Source organism: Cotesia glomerata, linkage group LG3 (genome assembly GCF_020080835.1).
Source record: "Cotesia glomerata isolate CgM1 linkage group LG3, MPM_Cglom_v2.3, whole genome shotgun sequence".
NCBI classification, from domain to species: Eukaryota; Metazoa; Arthropoda; class Insecta; order Hymenoptera; family Braconidae; genus Cotesia; species Cotesia glomerata.
Window position 1 is genome coordinate 11,836,592 of NC_058160.1, and position 18,824 is coordinate 11,855,415.

At 39.6% G+C, this 18,824-nt stretch overlaps 1 protein-coding gene across 1 annotated transcript in view; it reads left to right on the forward strand.

The window, feature by feature from the left end:
* The first annotated feature begins 9,590 nt into the window (after positions 1-9,590).
* Positions 9,591-18,824, forward strand: part of LOC123262279 (coiled-coil domain-containing protein AGAP005037-like) — a 338,268-nt gene continuing 329,034 nt past the window's right edge. The window contains exon 1 of the mRNA XM_044724464.1: positions 9,591-9,848. Coding sequence (XP_044580399.1) covers positions 9,661-9,848 — 188 coding nt within the window. The 5' untranslated portion in view covers positions 9,591-9,660. The remainder of the gene's footprint in view (positions 9,849-18,824) is intronic.

Genomic DNA, 18,824 nt, shown 5'->3' on the forward strand with positions numbered 1-18,824 from the left:
CTTCCTTTGTTACACAACACTTTTTTTTTCTTTTTCCAGCTTTACTCTGTATTTACTTCCATTATTATTATCACTCATTGTACTCACTACCTTTTCTTGTCCCCACCCCCCTGTATGTCAGGATTTTGTCATGCCCAACACACACTTCTCAATGCGGCTGTGGACCGACTTGTGCTTTCTGTACTGTATTCACCCTGATTCTCACCACTCGGCTATTGGAACAGCAACATGGGGAAACCACAGAGAAAACCCATGTTAGTACAGTCGGAGCTGGACTAAGTCTACTGTGATTGATAAGAAACTCTTCTTTATCGACCACTGGAGCATTAAGCCCCTCTCATAGTGTGCAGAGAACCCTCGTGCTAGCCAACGCCGACTAGAGTGGTCACCCATTCAAGCTGTTGCTTAAATGGGTGATCGCCCAAGTCGGACGTGTGCCGTCCGGTTATCTCTGCCACTTCCAGAAGCTGGCAACATAACGCACATATTTTTATTTATAATCACTGAAAAATATTGGTGCGTGCCGGGATCGAACCCGGGTTCCACTCTTTCGAAAAGCGGGCACCGAGCTGACTAGGCTATTGCCAGCCTATCAAGAAATAATGTATTAGAATTCAAAATTTTATGCGCCTGGCCTACAGTTACCTTAACGCCTAAAAGCGAGAGAGACAGTAAATAGTCGTTTTGCGCATGCGCCGCTGAGTCAAGCGAGTTACTCAGTAAATGCAATTATTGTTATCACTTTTTTTTTATTTAATACAAATTATAACGGGATATTATTGTTTTAATAAAAACTTTGAATATTCTTCTTTACGATCATGTAAACAAAACCTAGTATTACGTAACTTATGTATGTGTAATTAATCATCAAAGTTTGTGAAAATCGAGAATTTTCGATTTTCAAAAATTCATTACTCAGAAACTATCAACTTTAGAAAAATTTTATAAGAGTAACTTTCATCTGGAAATTACCCATAATATTATAAAAAAAATTAGGATGACGGTTGACTTTAAGGGCCATCCCTGCAACTTCCCGCTCATTTTGTACTTAAGCGCTCAAAGTTATACATTACGTTTTTGAGCTTTTCGAGCTCAAAAATATAATTTTTGTGTCATTTTGAGCTCTCTGAGCTCAAAACTCTAATAGCAGTTTAATAAACTACAATTTTTAGAATTTTCAAACGGCAATAACTTTTGAATGAATGAACCGATTTTCACGCGGTTGGCAGCATTCGACGCAGGTTCTAAAGCCTCATGAAGAATCTAAGTTTAAATTGATCGAGCCAGTAATTTCGAAGTAATTCCGAAAAAAAAACTTTTTCGATTTTTTTTCAACAACGATAACTCACGAACGAATTGACCGATTTCAACCGAGATTGCAGTGATCGACGTGGTTTTTTGATCTTAAAAGCTGATTAGATTTTGGAATTGATCGGTAAAGCCATTTAAAAATAATTCGAAGAAAACCACATTTCAAAAAATTTTTTTTTGTAGTTTTTTTGAGATTTTTCAAAATCTAATGGTTCGAATCGGTTCAATTGTATTCAAAATCTAAGTTTGGTCAAGCCTTTTCGAATGGCACCAACCACGATGAAATCGGTCGGGCCGTTCAGAGCTAGGAGAGGTTTACACACACACACACACACACACACACACACACACACACACCCCGTGTCGGGCTTGCTGGGTCCCGCATCGGGCGCCTCCTCAGGTGGCGGATAGGGGAATGCCCGGCATATCTGCACGTCAGATGCGTCGGGTACCGAGGAAACAGAATACTCGGGGTGGACCAAAACCTAGCAAAAGATGATATGGAAATGTCAGAAGATTTTCAAACATCGTTTACAGTACAGAGGATGGATACCTCAGTGCCGGCGAGAGAAGGCGTGCAAACGGGCCTAAACTTGTCGTTATCAAGCGACCGTTTGAACAGTGGAGTAGACCCCATGGCTCTGCTGTCTAGCAATGCTAGCAAGGTTACAGGGAGTACGAAATCAGCCCAGATGGCAGAGAACGGACAGCTGAGCAACATTCCTTCAAAAAGTGGAGGACCTTTTGCTCCTGCCACTAATCAAACCCACCGAGGTAGAATGAACTCTCTACCGACCGTCACCGGCCAACAGTCACCAATGGAGAGGCTCGGCAACAAGATTGATGAGTTAGCCGACTTCATAAAAGACAAAAAGAATCTCCACCATGAGATCAGAAAATTGGTTTCGTCTATTAGTACGGCATATAGGCTGGCCAACAAATCACCAACGAAGTCGGCGTCAACGACTCAAACATCTCCGAGTCTGAACAAAAAATCACAGCCACCTCTGACCACTCCTAAGAAATTACCACAGTAAGGAGATGGCAACAAGAAGAGGCCGCTGTCCACGCCCAGCCCTTCCTCAGATATTGACAAGCCAGCACAGAAAAAGACAGCCCGGGATGATACCTGGACCAAAGTGACTCGGCAAAACAAGAAAAAGAAAGAACAGGAGCCAGTGACTCAAACTGCTACAGCCCAAGACCAGCCAAACAGCGGTGGCTCCAAGAAACCAAGGAGGAAGAAGACAAGAACTAAAGCTGTCCTAGTCCAACCAGCTGAAGGGCGAACATACGCCGATCTCCTGAAGGAAATCAAGGCCAAGGTAAGCCCTGTCGAGACGGGCGTAGACATAAGGTCTATTAAAAGACGAAACACGGAGGCGTTCTCCTTGAAATGGCTCGAAAGTCCGAAGACAGCAAGGCATTCACCGATGCAGTAAGGGCAGCCACTGCAAACATCGGCACAGTCAAGACGCTAACACCAACAACAACGATCGAGATCCTCGACTTAGATGAAATCTCTACCGAGAGCGAAGTCCGTGAAGCACTCAAACGTGAATTCACTGACAACCTGGAGGTCAAACGGGTAAATTTGACAAAACCCACACCACGAGGTAATCGGGCAGCCTTCTGCGAACTAGACGAGCCCAATGCGATTAAGGCCCTTGACAAGGCCCGTATACGGATCGGTTTGGTGAACTGTCGTATACGCCCAGTAGTAAAAGTAACACGTTGTTTTAAATGTCTTGGTTATGGACACCAAACACGTCAGTGTGCGGGACCAGACAGAAGCAGGTGCTGCTACAAATGTGGCGGAGAGAACCACAAGGCCGTAAACTGCACGGAGAAGTTAAAATGCTTCCTTTGTGCTTCGGACAAAGATGCCCAGGATAGTCTATGCCATATTTCTGGCACTGGAGCGTGTAAGGCATTCCGCAAAGCACTTGCAGAAGCCATGAAAGGTCAGAAATGACACGCATACTACAAGGCAACCTGAATAGGTGCGCCTTGGCGCAAAACCTGCTGCGCCAGCGTGTTTTCGAAGATAAAATTGACGTCTGCTTTATCTGCGAGCAATATCTAAACATCGAAGGTAAAACATGGTTCGCAGACGAAACGGGCACGGCAGCAATTTGGATTGTGAACACAAAGAACGTTACCGTCAACAACAGCGGAGGTGGAGCAGGTTTTGTCTGGATTCAAACCCCCACAACCTACTTCATGAGCGTCTATCTCTCACCTAACGAAGGGATTAGGGTGTTCCGACAGAAACTCGCAAATATAGAAGATGCGGTCACTAAGTTTGACGGCGAAGTTATCGTAGCTGGTGACTTCAATGCTAAATCGGCTGAATGGGGCGCTGATTTCTCCGACACCAGAGGCAACGAGGTCGCTGACGTCGTGGCTAGACTCGACCTCATAGTGCTAAATACTGGGAGCACCACGACTTTCAGAAGACCGGGGTACCAAGAGTCCATCCTCGACATTTCGTTGGCGACTCCAAAAATTGCCAACATGATTGAAAACTGGACAGTATCCGAAAAATACAGTGGCAGTGATCACCAGTTCGTGACATTTAACGTTGGATTGGCATCTGCTCCGGTACCACAACACGACCTTTCTAAGCGAAAGTGGAATGTCAGGAAGCTTGATCCAGAGGCACTGCGAGCTTCACTTGCACGGAGCTGGTCTACCCTTCAGAACAACCCGACTCCGGATACTTGCAGCGAGACAGAAAGGACAGTACTAAATACGATGAAGGAGATTTCCGCCGCATGTGACGCCTCTATGCCGCGGTTGAAAAACCGGAGTTTTCGCAGGCCGGCGTACTGGTGGTCAACAGACATAGCGGAACTTCGCAAAATGTGCCATCAACTACGTCGCCGCGCAACGAGAGCCGCCAAACGCTCCCCAAGCCAGGACTTGTATTCAAAAGAGTACAAGCAGGCCAAAAAGATGCTAAATCGAGCCATCAAAGCAAGTAAAAGCAAAGTTGTGGAAAGAGATCTGCAACGATCTCGACAATGACATCTGGGGTAAAGCCTACCAAATTGTCGCCAAACGACTTGGAAAGGCTTCACCAGAGGCGCCGAAGTCTCCAGCCTTAATGGATAGCATCGTAGCGGAGCTTTTCCCCAAACACCCGCCGCGGGAGAAGAAACACTACACTAAAAACAACGAAGTAACGCCCTTCACAACTAAGGAACTACAAGACGCGGCCAAGTCACTCAAAACAGGAAAGGCACCTGGACCTGATGGCATCCCGGCATCGGTGATCAAGATTATAGCCCTGGAATACCCAGACTTACTCCTGAACACCTACAACGCATGCTTGGCAACTGGCACCTTTTCCGCGGTCTGGAAACGGCAGAGATTGGTTCTCTTAGACAAAGGTAAGGGAACCCCCATAACACCTTCGTCGTTTAGACCACTCTGTATGCTAGACATTGCTGGAAAACTGCTCGAGAAGCTCATACAAGGGAGACTTCGCGACGACATCGACCGTGCTGGAGGTTTTGCCACCAACCAGCATGGCTTCCGGAAAGGTCATTCGACAGTCGGAGCGATCAAGAAAGTCATAAAGACAGCAACACAAGCATGGTCTGGTAGCCTCAAAGCTCGTAAAGTATGTCTTCTCCTCACGCTAGATGTCAAAAACGCATTTAACAGCGCAAATTGGGGAGACAATTTTAGACGCTCTGGAGCACAAGTTTGACGCGGAGCCAGAAAATCTGGCACTAGTCGACAACTACCTTGACGATAGAAAGCTAATAGTGGAAACTACTGAAGGCCCACAAGAATACGCCATAACGGCTGGCGTGCCGCAAGGCTCAATAATGGGGCCTGATCTATGGAACGCAGACTACGACGAGCTTCTTGAAATCCCGTTGCCAGAGCAAGTAGAGCTAACAGGCTTTGCAGACGACGTTGCAGCCACTATAGTGGCGGACAGCGTGGAAGAGGCCGAACTGCTAGTTCGGGAAACCATCGACACCGTCGAGACTTGGCTCGATAAGCATCACCTGAAACTCGCCAAACAGAAAACCGAGATGGTCGTTTTGACCCGTCAAAAATGGTTTCCAAAACCATTCGCTATGGACATGGGAGGAACAACGCTGACGTCAACAAGGGCCCTGCAGTATCTAGGGGTAATGATAGACGAGAAACTATCTTTCCGTGAACACCTCGACAGTGCATGCAAGAAAGCCAGCAAGACTGTGTCTAGCCTAGCACGAATTATGACCAACACCATGGGACCAAGAACAAAAAAGAGAAGAGTTCTTCTAGAAGCAGTCCACTCGGTACTGCTTTATGGAGCGGAGATATGGGCAGACATATTAAAGCAGAAGACCTACCGGCGAAAGATCGCAGCAGTACAGCGGCGAGGCGCTCTCAGGGTTGCCTGCGCCTACCGCACAGTTTCCGAAGCGGCTGTATTGGTCATTGCAGGAGCCGCGCCCATCGACCTATTAGCGTTCGAAAGAGCAAAACTCTATGACGCTAAAAACAGTGATGATAACATGAAGGACGCAAGAACGAGGATAAAGGCGGAAACGCAGCAAGAGTGGCAGGACCGATGGACATCGGGAGAGACGGGCAGATGGACGGCGCGCCTGATCCCAAACATCAACGTCTGGCTCTCTCGGAAGCACGGGGATACGGACTTTTACCTGACCCAGCTATTGACGGGACATGGGCAGTTCAATGCCTATCTTTTCAAGATGGGTTTGCACAGCACACCAACGTGCAAATACTGCCCGGATAAAATCGACGACTCCGAACACACATTCTTCGAGTGTGCTCGATGGAAGGACTACAGAAGAAACACTGAAGAGATCATAGGCACCAGGCTCTCCCCCTCAAGCCTGGTGACCTATATGATCAAACAAGAGGAAAACTGGTCAGCTGTTGCAGTTTATGCACAGCACCTCCTGAAAGACAAAATCGCAGAAAGGGACCAGTAGCCAGGAGTAGGCGTCGTGAGACGCAGCACGACTGGATTGAAGTAATGCTAACGCGGTTCCAATCCAGTCCTCCCCGTACCATCTAGGGAGGGGAAGAGGAATGTTTTTTTAGTGGGTAAAAATCTCCACACTACCGACTATCGATATCTGCCGGAAGATGGGCGGCAGAGTTAACGATACCGGTGTCTTTTGAAGATCTTTTTTCGTACCTCTTTATAAAAAAAAAAAAAAAAAAAAAAAAAAACACACACACACACACACACACACACACACACACACACACACACACACACACACACACACACACAGACATACAGACATCACCGCGGAAACATTTGGGGAGGCTTCCTAGGACCTTAAAACGTCAACACCCGTTGAAAACTCGATTTTCGAAAAACGGGGTAAAACCAATAATTTCCCGATTTTTGAAAATTTTCAATTTTCTTAGCGGGAAGTTAAAAAAAAAGAAAACAATCCCCAAATAATTATTTTTTAAACAATTGTTTAAAAAAAAAAGTTAATTTCTAATGTATATACATCAAATTTGTGATAAATACTACAAATTGATAGAAAATAGCAAATTTTTAATTTTATGCTACTAATTACTATTGCCACCTCCCAGGGCATACTAACACAGCGCACGGGAAGGGGAAAGTGAGTTGGGCCGAGAACACCGCTGTCCATCTTACAGCAACGAATTGTTTAAACAAATGGTTATAAACAATTGATGGCCCAGAATTTCGAAAAAATAATTGCAATATTCGGTTTCAGCGGGTCAAAAAACATGAAAATAATATCATTCTGTACACTGACCTCAAAAGTTTACAAAAAGGTAATACAGCGTCTAGACTAAAAGCTTCCCTGAGTATTCTCGCCGTGGTATCTGTATGTCTGTAAGTATATATGTATGTGTGTAAGTGTGGATGTATGTAAACCTCTTATAACTTTTGAAGGGCTTGACCGATTTCACCGCGGTTGGTGTCATAAAAAAGGGCTTGACCAAACTTAGATTTTGAATACAATTTAGACCGAGTCGGACCAGTAGGTTTTGAGTAATCTCAGAAAAACTAAAAAAAAAAATTAGGGAAACAGTTGACCCTAAAGGCCATCCCTGCAACTTCCCGCTAATTCCATATCTAAGCGCTTAAAATTGCACTTATGACGTTTTTGAGCTCATAAATATAATTTATGTATTATTTTGAGGTTTCCAAGCTCAAAGAGTTAGCCGTTTTATGATTTTGAGCTATTCGAGCTCAAAAGTTTGATATAAGTGTAATAAAACACTATTTTTTGGATTTTTAAACCGCAGTATCTTCTGAATGAATGAACCAATTTCCACGTGGTTGGTGGCATTCAACGCGATTTCTTAAATTCTATGATATACTTTTGAACGAAAATTGATCAGACTAGAAACTCCAGTGTAATTCGAAAAAATCACTTTTTTTCGTCAACGATAAACTAATTAACTGATTTAGACCGGCTTGGCGGCGATCAACGTAGTTATTTGATGTTAAGAGCTGATTAGTTTTCGAAATTGATCGGTGGAGCCGTTTAAAAGTTGTTCCAAAAAACCACATTTGAAAAAATTTTTTTTCGTAGCTTTTTTGAGATTTCTCAAAATCTACAGTTTCAAATCGGTCCAAATTGTATTCAAAATCTAAATGTGGTCTAGCCTTTTCGAATGCCACCAACCGCGATAAAATCGATCAAGCCGTTCAAAAGTTATAAGCAATTCACATACTTACACACATACACACACACACACACACACACACACACGCACGCACACACACGCACGCACATGCACACACACACGCACACGCACACACACGCACGCACGCACACACACACACACACACACACACACACACACACACACACACACACACACACACACACACCATGGCGGAAATAGTCAGGAAAACTTCCTAGGACCACTAAACATCGAGATCTGATTAAACTCAATTTTCGAAAAATTTTCAATTTTCTTAGCGGAAAGTTAAAAATTTTTTCAAATGTATTTTTTTTGGAATAACGTTCAAACGGCTTCACTGATCAATTCTAAAAACTAATTAGCTCTTAACCTTAAAAAACTATGTCGATCACCGCCAAGCCAGTCAAAATCGATGGATTCGTTCGTGAGTTATCGTTGACGAAAAAAATCGAAAAGAGTGATTTTCTTTAATTACACCAAAATTTTCGTTCTGATCAATTCGTGTTTAAAAGTATATCATAGAATTTGAAAAACTGCGTCGAATGCTGCCAACCACGTGAAAATCGGTTTATTCATTCAAAAGTTATTGCGGTTTGAAAATTCAAAAAATAGTGTTTTATTAAACTTCTATCAGACTTTGGAGCTCGAAAAGCTCAAAAGCATAGAACAGCTTACCATTTGATCGAAGAGTTCAAAATAACACATAAATTATATTTTTGAGCTCAAAAACGTTATAAGTGTAACGTTATAAGTGCAAAAATGAAAATTCTGTCATATTTTAAGGCCTTAGTATTGATATTTAAAAGTCGCAAATCGAAATTTTTGACTTTCCATTTAAATAACACAGGAAAAAATTTTTTTCAATTTTCATAATTTTTTCTTAAGTCTCCATTTTTAAATTATGAAAAGCGCAAGACGTATTTTCGTAAGGAATTTAATGCTCTAGAAGAAAGGCCTCATAAGTTTTTGATAAATTTATTTCTTCAAAGGTTAATCAAGATTAAAATTAAGTTCTTGACGAAGTCTAAAATTATTTTGATTTTCCAGCAAAACTATCAATTTCATAGAAAAATAATATTGGTGTTTTTTTGTGGATCATTCGGTATATTTTTGTAGATTATTCGGTACAAATTATCTTCTTGCAAATTTTGCTAAATTCCTTAGGGGTCATGAGATATTCGAACTCATTTTTAATTTTGAATAACTTTTGAAGTAGTGGACTTATCAAAAACTTATGAGGTCTCTTTTGTACAGCTTCAAATTTCCCACCTAAACATGTATCGTTTTTTCATTACTTCAAAATGGAGACTACAAACAAATTTTAAGATTAAAAAAAAAACATTTCCGTGTGATTTAAATGGAAAATCAAAAATTTCGATTCATGACCTCTAAATGTCAATACTAAATACTTAACATTTAACAGAATTCTTATTTTTGCGTCTTCTTATTAATTTCAAAAACTGTTGATAAGAAGAAAATTATTCAATTTTTTGGCACACCCTATTCTGTACAATAGCCATAAATAAAATTTTGAACAACTATCTGACATTCGGTACCCCTGCCAAAGAAGAGTGGAAAAAATATATAACTCGTGTTCTATAAATTATAATTTATTATATTTTTTTCACAGAAAAATGTCGAAATAAACCTACTCCACCACCGAAACCTATGACTCTAACATCAGGCACGTACATGTACGGAGATCTAGCACTTACGCCTGAACTGTATAATCAACTCCGAGGCTTACAAAAGAAAGCGAAAGATTTACGTCAAGAAGTTCGAAATTTACGGAGAATGTCTCAAGCTCAAGCACACTCAGTTCGAGAAGCTATCAAAGATACATTTATAACGATACGGTAAATTTAATTTATTACTTCTTTATTCAACTTACTGTCGTATATTAGATCCGTCAAATAGTTAAATACCACCTGTTATATCAATTAATTAAGATTGTTGAATTTCTTTATAAATTGTAGATATGGTTTTAACTATCTAAATCTTAAAATTTTAAATATCAAAAATTTTTACTTAAAGAAATTTCATGTAACTACGTCAAATTGAGTTTGAGCATATTTACTTACATTCATTATTTCATTGTTCGGCCTGTGCCTTGGCACTACTAAACGTTAATAATATAATCTAAAATATATATCTCTCTCTTTTTGTGAATGAAAAACTTGAACAGAGTTCAGCAGCAATGGTATCGCTATTAGCTACCGAATTTTTGAATATTTGATCATTGTCTTTGTTTAATTGCCAATTCCAAAAATCAGTAATTTTTCAAAAAAATTGGTAATTATATTTTTTAATTATGAATTTTAATAGATAATTACTAGTTGTTTTTCGATTTACTAAGTAATTTTTTTTAATTACTGATTTACTTGAAAATTTAGTATTTTTAACTTCCCGCTAAGAAAAATTGAAAATTTTTCAAAATTTGGGAAGCTATTTGTTTCACCCCGTTTTAAAAAAATCAAGTTTTTATCAAGTCTCGACGTTTTGGAATTCTTGAAATCTTCTCTGACTATTTTTACAGTGTGTGTGTTTTTTTTTTTTTTTTTTTTTTTATAGAGAAGCGAAAAAAATCTTCGAAAGACACCGCTATGATTGAAAGATGATAGTCGGTAGTGTGGGATTTTTATCCACTAAAAAAAACTCCTCTCTCTTTCCCCGAGGATGGTAGGGAGATGACTGAATCGGAACCGCGTAAGCATTACTTCAATTCAATCCGTGTTGCGTCTCACGACGGTTACTCCTAGTTACTAGTCTCTTTCTGCGGTTATTTCTTTTAAAATACGCTGTGCATAGGCTGCGACAGCTGACCAGTTATCTTCTTTTTTGATCATGCAGGTTACCAAGCTCTCAGGGAAGAGCGTGGTGCTAATAGTTTCTTCAGTGCTGCTTCTGTAGTCCTACCACCGATCACATTCGAAGAACGTGTGTTGGGTGTTGTCAATTTTGTCTGGGTAGTATTTGCACGTTGGTGTGCTATGCAAACCCATCTTGAAAAGATAGGCATTAAACTGCCCATATCCCGTCAATAGCTGGGTCAAGAAGAAGTCCGTTTCTCCGTACTTCCGAGAAAGCCAGACGTTTATGTTCGGAATCAGACGTGCCGTCCATCTGCCCGTTTCCCCAGTTGTCCATCGGTCCTGCCACTCATGTAGCGTTTCCGTCTTTGCTTTCGCTCTTGCCTCCTTAGAGTTGTTACCATTTATTTTGGCGTCATAGATTTTCAGCCTCTCGAATGCTATTAAGTCGATTGGCGCGGCTCCTGCTATGACCAATACGGCCGCTTCTGAGACCGTGCGGTAGGCACAGGTGACTCTGAGCGCTCCTCGTCGTTGCACTGCAGCTATCTTGCGCCGGTAGGTCTTCTGTTTAAGGATATCTGCCCATATCTCCGCTCCGTAGAGTAATATTGAGTGGACTACTTTTAGAAGCAGCCTCCTTTTTTTGGTTCGTGGTCCCACCGTGTTGGTCATGATTCTCGACAGATTTGATACTGTCTTGTTAGCTTTTGCGCAAGCGTTTTTGAGGTGTTCTTGGAAAAACAGCTTTTCGTCGATCACTACTCCTAAATAATACAGTGTTCTTGTAGACGTCAGTGTTGTCCCACCCATGTCGATGACTCAAGGTTTTGTGAACCATTTTTGACGTGTTAAGACGACCATTTCGGTTTTCTGCTTGGCGAGTTTTAGATGATGTTTCTCAACCCAATTTTTAACGGTATCGATGGTTTCCAGAACCAGTAGTTCTGCCTCCTCGGCACTGTCTACTACTATCGTAGCTGCGACGTCGTCCGCGAAGCCCGTGAGTTGCACTTGCTTTGGCAGTGGAATTTCCAGGAATTTGTCATAGTCCGCATTCCATAGGTCGGGCTCCATGATTGAACCTTGCGGCATGCTAGCCGTTATATCATGTTCTTGAGGGCCTTTCGTCGTTTCTGCTATTGGTGTTCTTTTGTCGAGATAGTCATCAACTATTGCCAGATTTTCTAGCTTCACGTCAAATTTGTGCTCCAATGCATCTAGGATGTCACCTTAATTTGCACTATTGAAGGCGTTTTTGATATCTAGTATGAGGACAAGACACGCCTTGCGGGCTTTAAGGCTACCAGACCATGCTTCTCTTGTTGTCCCTACGACTTTCTGGATCGCGCCGACTGTCGACCGTCCTTTCCGGAAGCCATGTTGGTTTGTGGCAAAGCCTCCAGGACGATCGATGTTGTTGCGTAGTCTTCCCTGTATAAGCTTTTCGAGCAGTTTCCCTGCCAAGTCAAGCATGCAGAGTGGTCTGAATGACGAAGGTGTTATAGGGATACTTTGACCTTTGTCTAACAGAACCAATCTCTGCCGCTTCCAAGCCGTTGGAAACGTGCCGGCTGCTAGGCATGTGTTGGAAGCGTTCAGTAGTATATATGGGTATTCCAGGGCTACAATCTTGATCACTGATGCCGGGATACCATCAGGGCCAGGTGTTTTTCCTGTCTTGAGAGTCTTCGCCGCATCCTGTAGTTCCCTGGTTATGAAAGGTGTTACGCTGTTTTTCGTATGATGTCTTCTTTCCCGGGGTGAATTTTTAAGAAACAGCTCCGCTACGATGCTGTTCATTAAGGGGGTATTCTAGTGTAGAATTTCAAAAAAATCGATTTTTTTTTTATATTTTCAAAGTTTAACTATTTAAGAATATGTCTACGAGAGGATTTTTGAAAATTTAAATTATTTTCGGAGCTATAGACATTTTACTAACCCGGCCTCCAAACTGGTTCGGTTGAGTCTAGTCGAACAAAAGACATTAGGGATTCTCCGTCTACCTGAATCTATATTTCTCAGTTAAACCTTTTGTCCTTTATATATATGTATATAAAGGATATATATATATATATATATATATATATATATATATATATATATATGTGTGTGTGTGTGTATGTATTTAGTGTAATATAATAACCCAAGGTGACGTGTCTTCTATATTATTCAGTGTTCACTAACATCCAGCTGCTGGCAGTCAAATCCCAACCTCGAAAACACGTGGACGTATGTGCAGTGATCGTAGGATATTTTGCGAGTAATAATTTTGATTCTTATAAATAAAATGGATAAAAAATCCACAACGAAAAAATATAAGCGTGCAGATCGACCAACAAAACGGAAGTTTCACGGCAATCGGCACACTGTAGAAACAGACACCAGTTTTACTAGCTCATCAGCAGCAAAGTTGAGAAAATCAAACGATGCAGAGGTTACAACAGAAAATAATTATGGCTACTGTGTTTTAGAGTTTTTTACTATGTTTTCAGCACTTTCTTCTCTAGTTTTGTGTGCAAATTGCAATAAAGAAATTAAATTTTCACGAACGACTTACCGTGGAGTAGGTTTTAAAATTACATTACAATGTAGTTACGAAAATAACCAATATATACCATCATGCCCATTTATTGAAAAATGTTTTGAAGTGAACCGAAAAATAATATTTGCTATGCGGGTTTTGGGAGTTGGCAGGGAAGGAATCAACATCTTCTGTAGTCTGATGGATATTTGTCAAGGAATATCAATCGGGGCTTACTACGCTTGTGTCGAAAATATCCATTTAGCTACATCTGCAGTTTATAATCTTGTCATTTCCAAAGCTGTCAACGAAGAAAAAGATTTTATTTCAGCTTGTGATCCAAATGCAAATCCAACGGACTTTACAGTTTCTGGTGATGGGACTTGGAAAAAAAGAGGTTTTAATTCTTTATTTGGAGTAACTACACTAGTAGCAAAAAATTGCAAGAAAGTTGTTGATACTGTTGTCAAATCCAGTTTCTGTCAAGGTTGTAATATTTGGAAAAATAAAAAAAATTCAGATATTTCAGCGTATCATGATTGGTATGAGGATCATCAAGAAGTTTGTACCATAAATCATAAAGGAAGTGCCGGCAAAATGGAAGTAGATGCTGTTGTGGAGATGTTCTGTAGATCAGTTGAAAAACATGGAGTGAAATACGTAAAATATATTGGCGATGGTGATACAAAGACATTCAAAGGCATACTCGATATGGATCCTTATGATGGTGACCCATTGGTAGAAAAAAAAGAATGCGTAGGTCACGTACAGAAGAGAATGGGTGCAAGGCTACGGAAAGCGAAGAAAGACAATAAAGGGGTTGGTGGAAAAGAAAAAGGCAAATTAACTGATAAAATTATAAATAAATTGTCGTTGTATTATGGTTTAGCAATTCGCCGGCACCCAGACTCTGTTGAAGACATGAAAAATGCAGTTTGGGCTACTTATTACCACAATAGTTCCACAGACCAAGATCCACAGCATATGTATTGCCCACCTGGTGCGGAGAGTTGGTGTGCGTGGCAAAAAGCTGCATCTAAGGATACCTTAGAGGAGTTTCAGCATGATAATGTTCCTCTGTGTGATAAAGTTTTAGAAATTATAAAACCAATTTATGACAGTTTATCATCAGAGGAATTATTAACTCGATGTTTAGGTTCTGAAACTCAAAACAATAATGAGTCTCTATACTCGTTGAATTGGACTTTCTCGCCGAAACATATTCATTCTGGACCTAAAATAATTGAAATAGCAACATTTCTCGCTGTTTGCATTTTTAATGAAGGTTTCATTCCAATTTTAGAAATGATGACCCTTATGGGAATGAAAATTGGGCCGGAAGCTCATTCATTTGCTGTGAGACGAGACAACGCCCGGATTGAACGCTCCGAAATACGTACATCCAACGCTACAAAGGAGGCCAGAACTGCTCGATTGGAAGAGAGAAACGCAGAAAATAGTTTTTTTGAAGTAGAAGAAGATCTGATGTATGAAGCAGGAATGGCAGATTGAATAAAAGTAAGTATAATATATCATTTCATGACTTTGACAGCGAAAAACTTTACGCGAAACTTTAAATGCGTTTTTCTCAGAACAGACTTTTTCAATATATTTGTCACGATTTCTCGAGTTCTACTGGACCGATTCACTTGAAATTTTCAGAGAATCTTCTTTATAGAACTCTCAAGAATTGGAACTAGCCTCATCCCCAAATTTTAATTTTGACTATTTTTAAAAAATTCGAGAAACTCAAAAAAATGGTAAAAAAATCGTCTTTTTTTCAAACAGTCGCCATTTTGTCAAAAAATTTTTTTTTCACTCATCGCTAGTTCTGATTCTTGAGACATCATTGCAGATTAATAATCTTTTTTATTTTTTCATTTCAGATGACTAGGAGGGTTGAAATCATGTCAAAACTCATCTGTCAATTTTTTGACGCCCCCCACTTAATCGGCTGCCAGTTTTTTAAATTTTTGACTTTTTTTTTTTATTTTTTTCTGTACTCTTGAAACATTAATAAATAACTGATAAAAAAATGGATAGTAAAAATATTGATTGCTTTTTTTTTACGACACTTTAAAAATTACCTAAAATTCATGTCTCTACACTAGAATACCCCCTTAAAGCAGGTAATTTCAGCGCTTCTGACGAAGCCTTTCTAAGTCATTTGACGACAATTTGATAGGCTTTACCCTAGATGTCTTTGTCAAGGTTGTTACAGACCTCTGGTGACAATTTCGCTTTGCTTGCTTTGATAGCCTGGCTTAGATTCTTTTTGGCCTGCTTGTACTCGCTCGGATGTAGATCTTGATTAGGGGAGCGTTTCGCAGCTCTCGTTGCTAGCCGACGTAGCTCGTGGCATTTTTTCTGGAGTTCTTCTATTTCTGGTGACCACCAATACGCCGGCCTGTGAATACGTCTCGCTGCGGGTCTTTGGGATCGGATTGTTTTGTAGAGTAGACCAGCTTTGTGTGTGACTTTCGCAGTGCTTCAACATCAAGCTTCCTGACGTTCCACTTCCGCTTAGAAAGGTCGCGTTGTGAAACCAGAGCAGATGCCAGTCCAACGTTGAATGTCACAAATTGGTGATCACTGCCACTGTATTTTTCGAATCAGTCCAGTCTTCGATCATGTTGGCAGTTCTTGGAGTCGCCAACGAAATGTCGAGGATGGATTCTTGGTACCCGGGTATTCTGAAGGTCGTGGTGCTCCCAATATTCAGCACTATGAGGTCAAGTCTAGCCGCGCCGTCAGCGACTTCGTCACAGAAGGCTGCCCGATTGCCTCGTGGTGTAGGTTTTGTCAGATTCACACGTTTTATCTCCAGCCTGTCAGTAAAGTCACGTTTGAGTGCTTCGCGAACGTCGCTCTCGGTAGAGATTCCATCCAAGTCAAGAATCTCGATCGTTATTTTTGGTGTGAGCGTTCTGACTGTACCGATGTTAGCGGTTGCTATTTTTATCACAGCCGTAAAAGCAGCAGAGTCTTCAGTTTTACGACCCATTTCTAGATGAATGCCCCCGCGCTTTGCTTGTTTGATAGACTTTATGTCTACTCCAGTCTCTGTCGGGTTAACTTTGACCTTGATTTCCTTTAGGAGATCGGCGTACGTTTGCTCTTCAGCTGGTTGGACAAGCACAGCTTTTGTTCTTGTTTTTTTCCTCCTTGGTTTCTTTGAACCACCCTTACTTGGCTGGTTTTGGGCTTCAGTAGATTGTGCCACTGGTTCCTGTACTTTGTAACAGGCCGCTTTTAGCGCCACCTGTGTATTATTTCTTTATTTATTATTTTGAATTTTATTTAAAAAGCAATTTAAATTTTAAGTATGTTTATTTGCTGTCCATTGGTTGGATTCGCCGCAACCGAGTCGCCATCGCGTGAGAGTAGGGAACCGAAGCTCGACTGCGCGTGAAAATCCCAGAATTTATTTGCGTTGATAAATAATTTAATTTTATTAAATAAGTTAGCTTTAAGTTATTTAATTATTGTAAATCGTTGACCGATTACCCATTGATCGAGCTTCGGGTTCATGAAATAGTCAACTTACCGACACCGAGCACACCGTGGTTGAAGGTTTGAATTTGGGACTTGCCGCGCTGGAACTTAGTGTAATTTTTTAACAGTGTGACGCGCGGTAACGTCACACTGTGGATAATTTCATTAATAGTCGAAGTTTATTATTTTGATGCGATTAATTCACCGACGACGGGTGATTTTATTATTGCGTAATTAATCTCGACGTTGCGAGGGTTACCCGGGAAAAAATGAATTTGCCTAATCATTTATATTTATATATGATTATATATTGAATATATAGAATTATATATAATTATATCTAAATTTTTATATAAAATATATATATAATCATATATAGACTAATATATTGTATGTATATTTTATATGTCTATATATGATCAGATCTGAGTTATCTAGGTCTATATGTGATTATATATAATCTATATATAATTAGATCTGATTAAACCTGAGTTACCTAGGGCTATATATGATTGTACATAAATCTATATATAATTAGATCTAATTAGACCTGAGATATTTAGGGCTATGTATGATCATTAATCATATATAAATATATATATGATTAGATCTGATTAGACCTGAGTTATTTAGGGCTATATATGATTATATATAAATCTATATATGATTATATCTGATCAGACCTTATTGATATACGACCATGTATATAATTAAACGTAAAGTTATGTACATAATTATATTTAATCAAATGTAAATTATAAATTTACATTTATTAATATATAATAATATATAATTTGATGCAGCATTTTTTAATGATTATATATAATAAATATTTTGTTGAGTGAATTTGTTTCACCTGCAATGTCATATGATATGAAGATTGCTTATAAACAAAAATCATCTTTATAAATTATTTCCATTAATTATATTACATTATAATAACGTTTATTGTAACATACCGAATTCTATTACAGCTCATAATTATCTTTTAAATTTTTAAATATTAAAAACGTTAATTTATGTAGTGATTTGAATTATTATCATGTGTTACAGTTATGTATTCCAGCTGTCGGGTTATAAAAAATGTCAAAAGAAAATTGCTTTTGATTGTAAATAAATAATTGTTAATTAACAAATATTTAATAAATCGTATTTAATAAATAATTTATTAACTGGTTATAAATATATATTAAATCCCATGATGTTAAAAAATTACTTATTAACAGTTAATGAAGCTCATTAAATATAAACAAATCCTTCTATCAATATCAGTGTAACTATACGGAAATCATATGATTATACATGAATCATATATAATTTTTCGTCCTAGGCGGAAGTATGAGGGTTTTTACGTGCAGACGATACTCAATCTGTAAATAATACGTGTACGCGCCAGTATCTACTAGGCTGTATAGAACTTTATACAGCCCAGGACAATGCCACGCATGCTTCACTAATCTCTATACAGCCGACTAGCTTACGTTTGAACTGTCATTTTAATTAAAAAACGCACCTATGACTAACTTCAAGATTTTTATATATTTTTATTTAGAGGATTAGAAAATTATGGCGTCGTACGCTATTTATTTATAAATTGAGTATCCCCTGCACGTAAAAACCCACGTACGTCCGCCATATTGAAGCGGGAATCTACCGCTCTCTTGGTCGCCCCTAAATTTATTTAGGGCGCCACTGGATTTTTCGCACAGTATCCAGAAACTGGACCAGAACATAGAGTGAAGACTCGGGGTCGTGAGAGATCATTAGGAAGGATACAGAAATTATTAAAAGAAATTCATTTTTACAATTTATTTTATTTAACCAACCCTTAATATACAATAAAACCCCCTTACAAAATATCAAATAAACTTAATCCCGACGATACCCTCTTATGGAGCGTCTATACCGCAGTTTCTATCATAGTTACTATTCCCGACAGTACCCTCATATGGAGCGTCTATACCGCGGTTTCTATCATAGTTACTATTCCCGACAGTACCCTC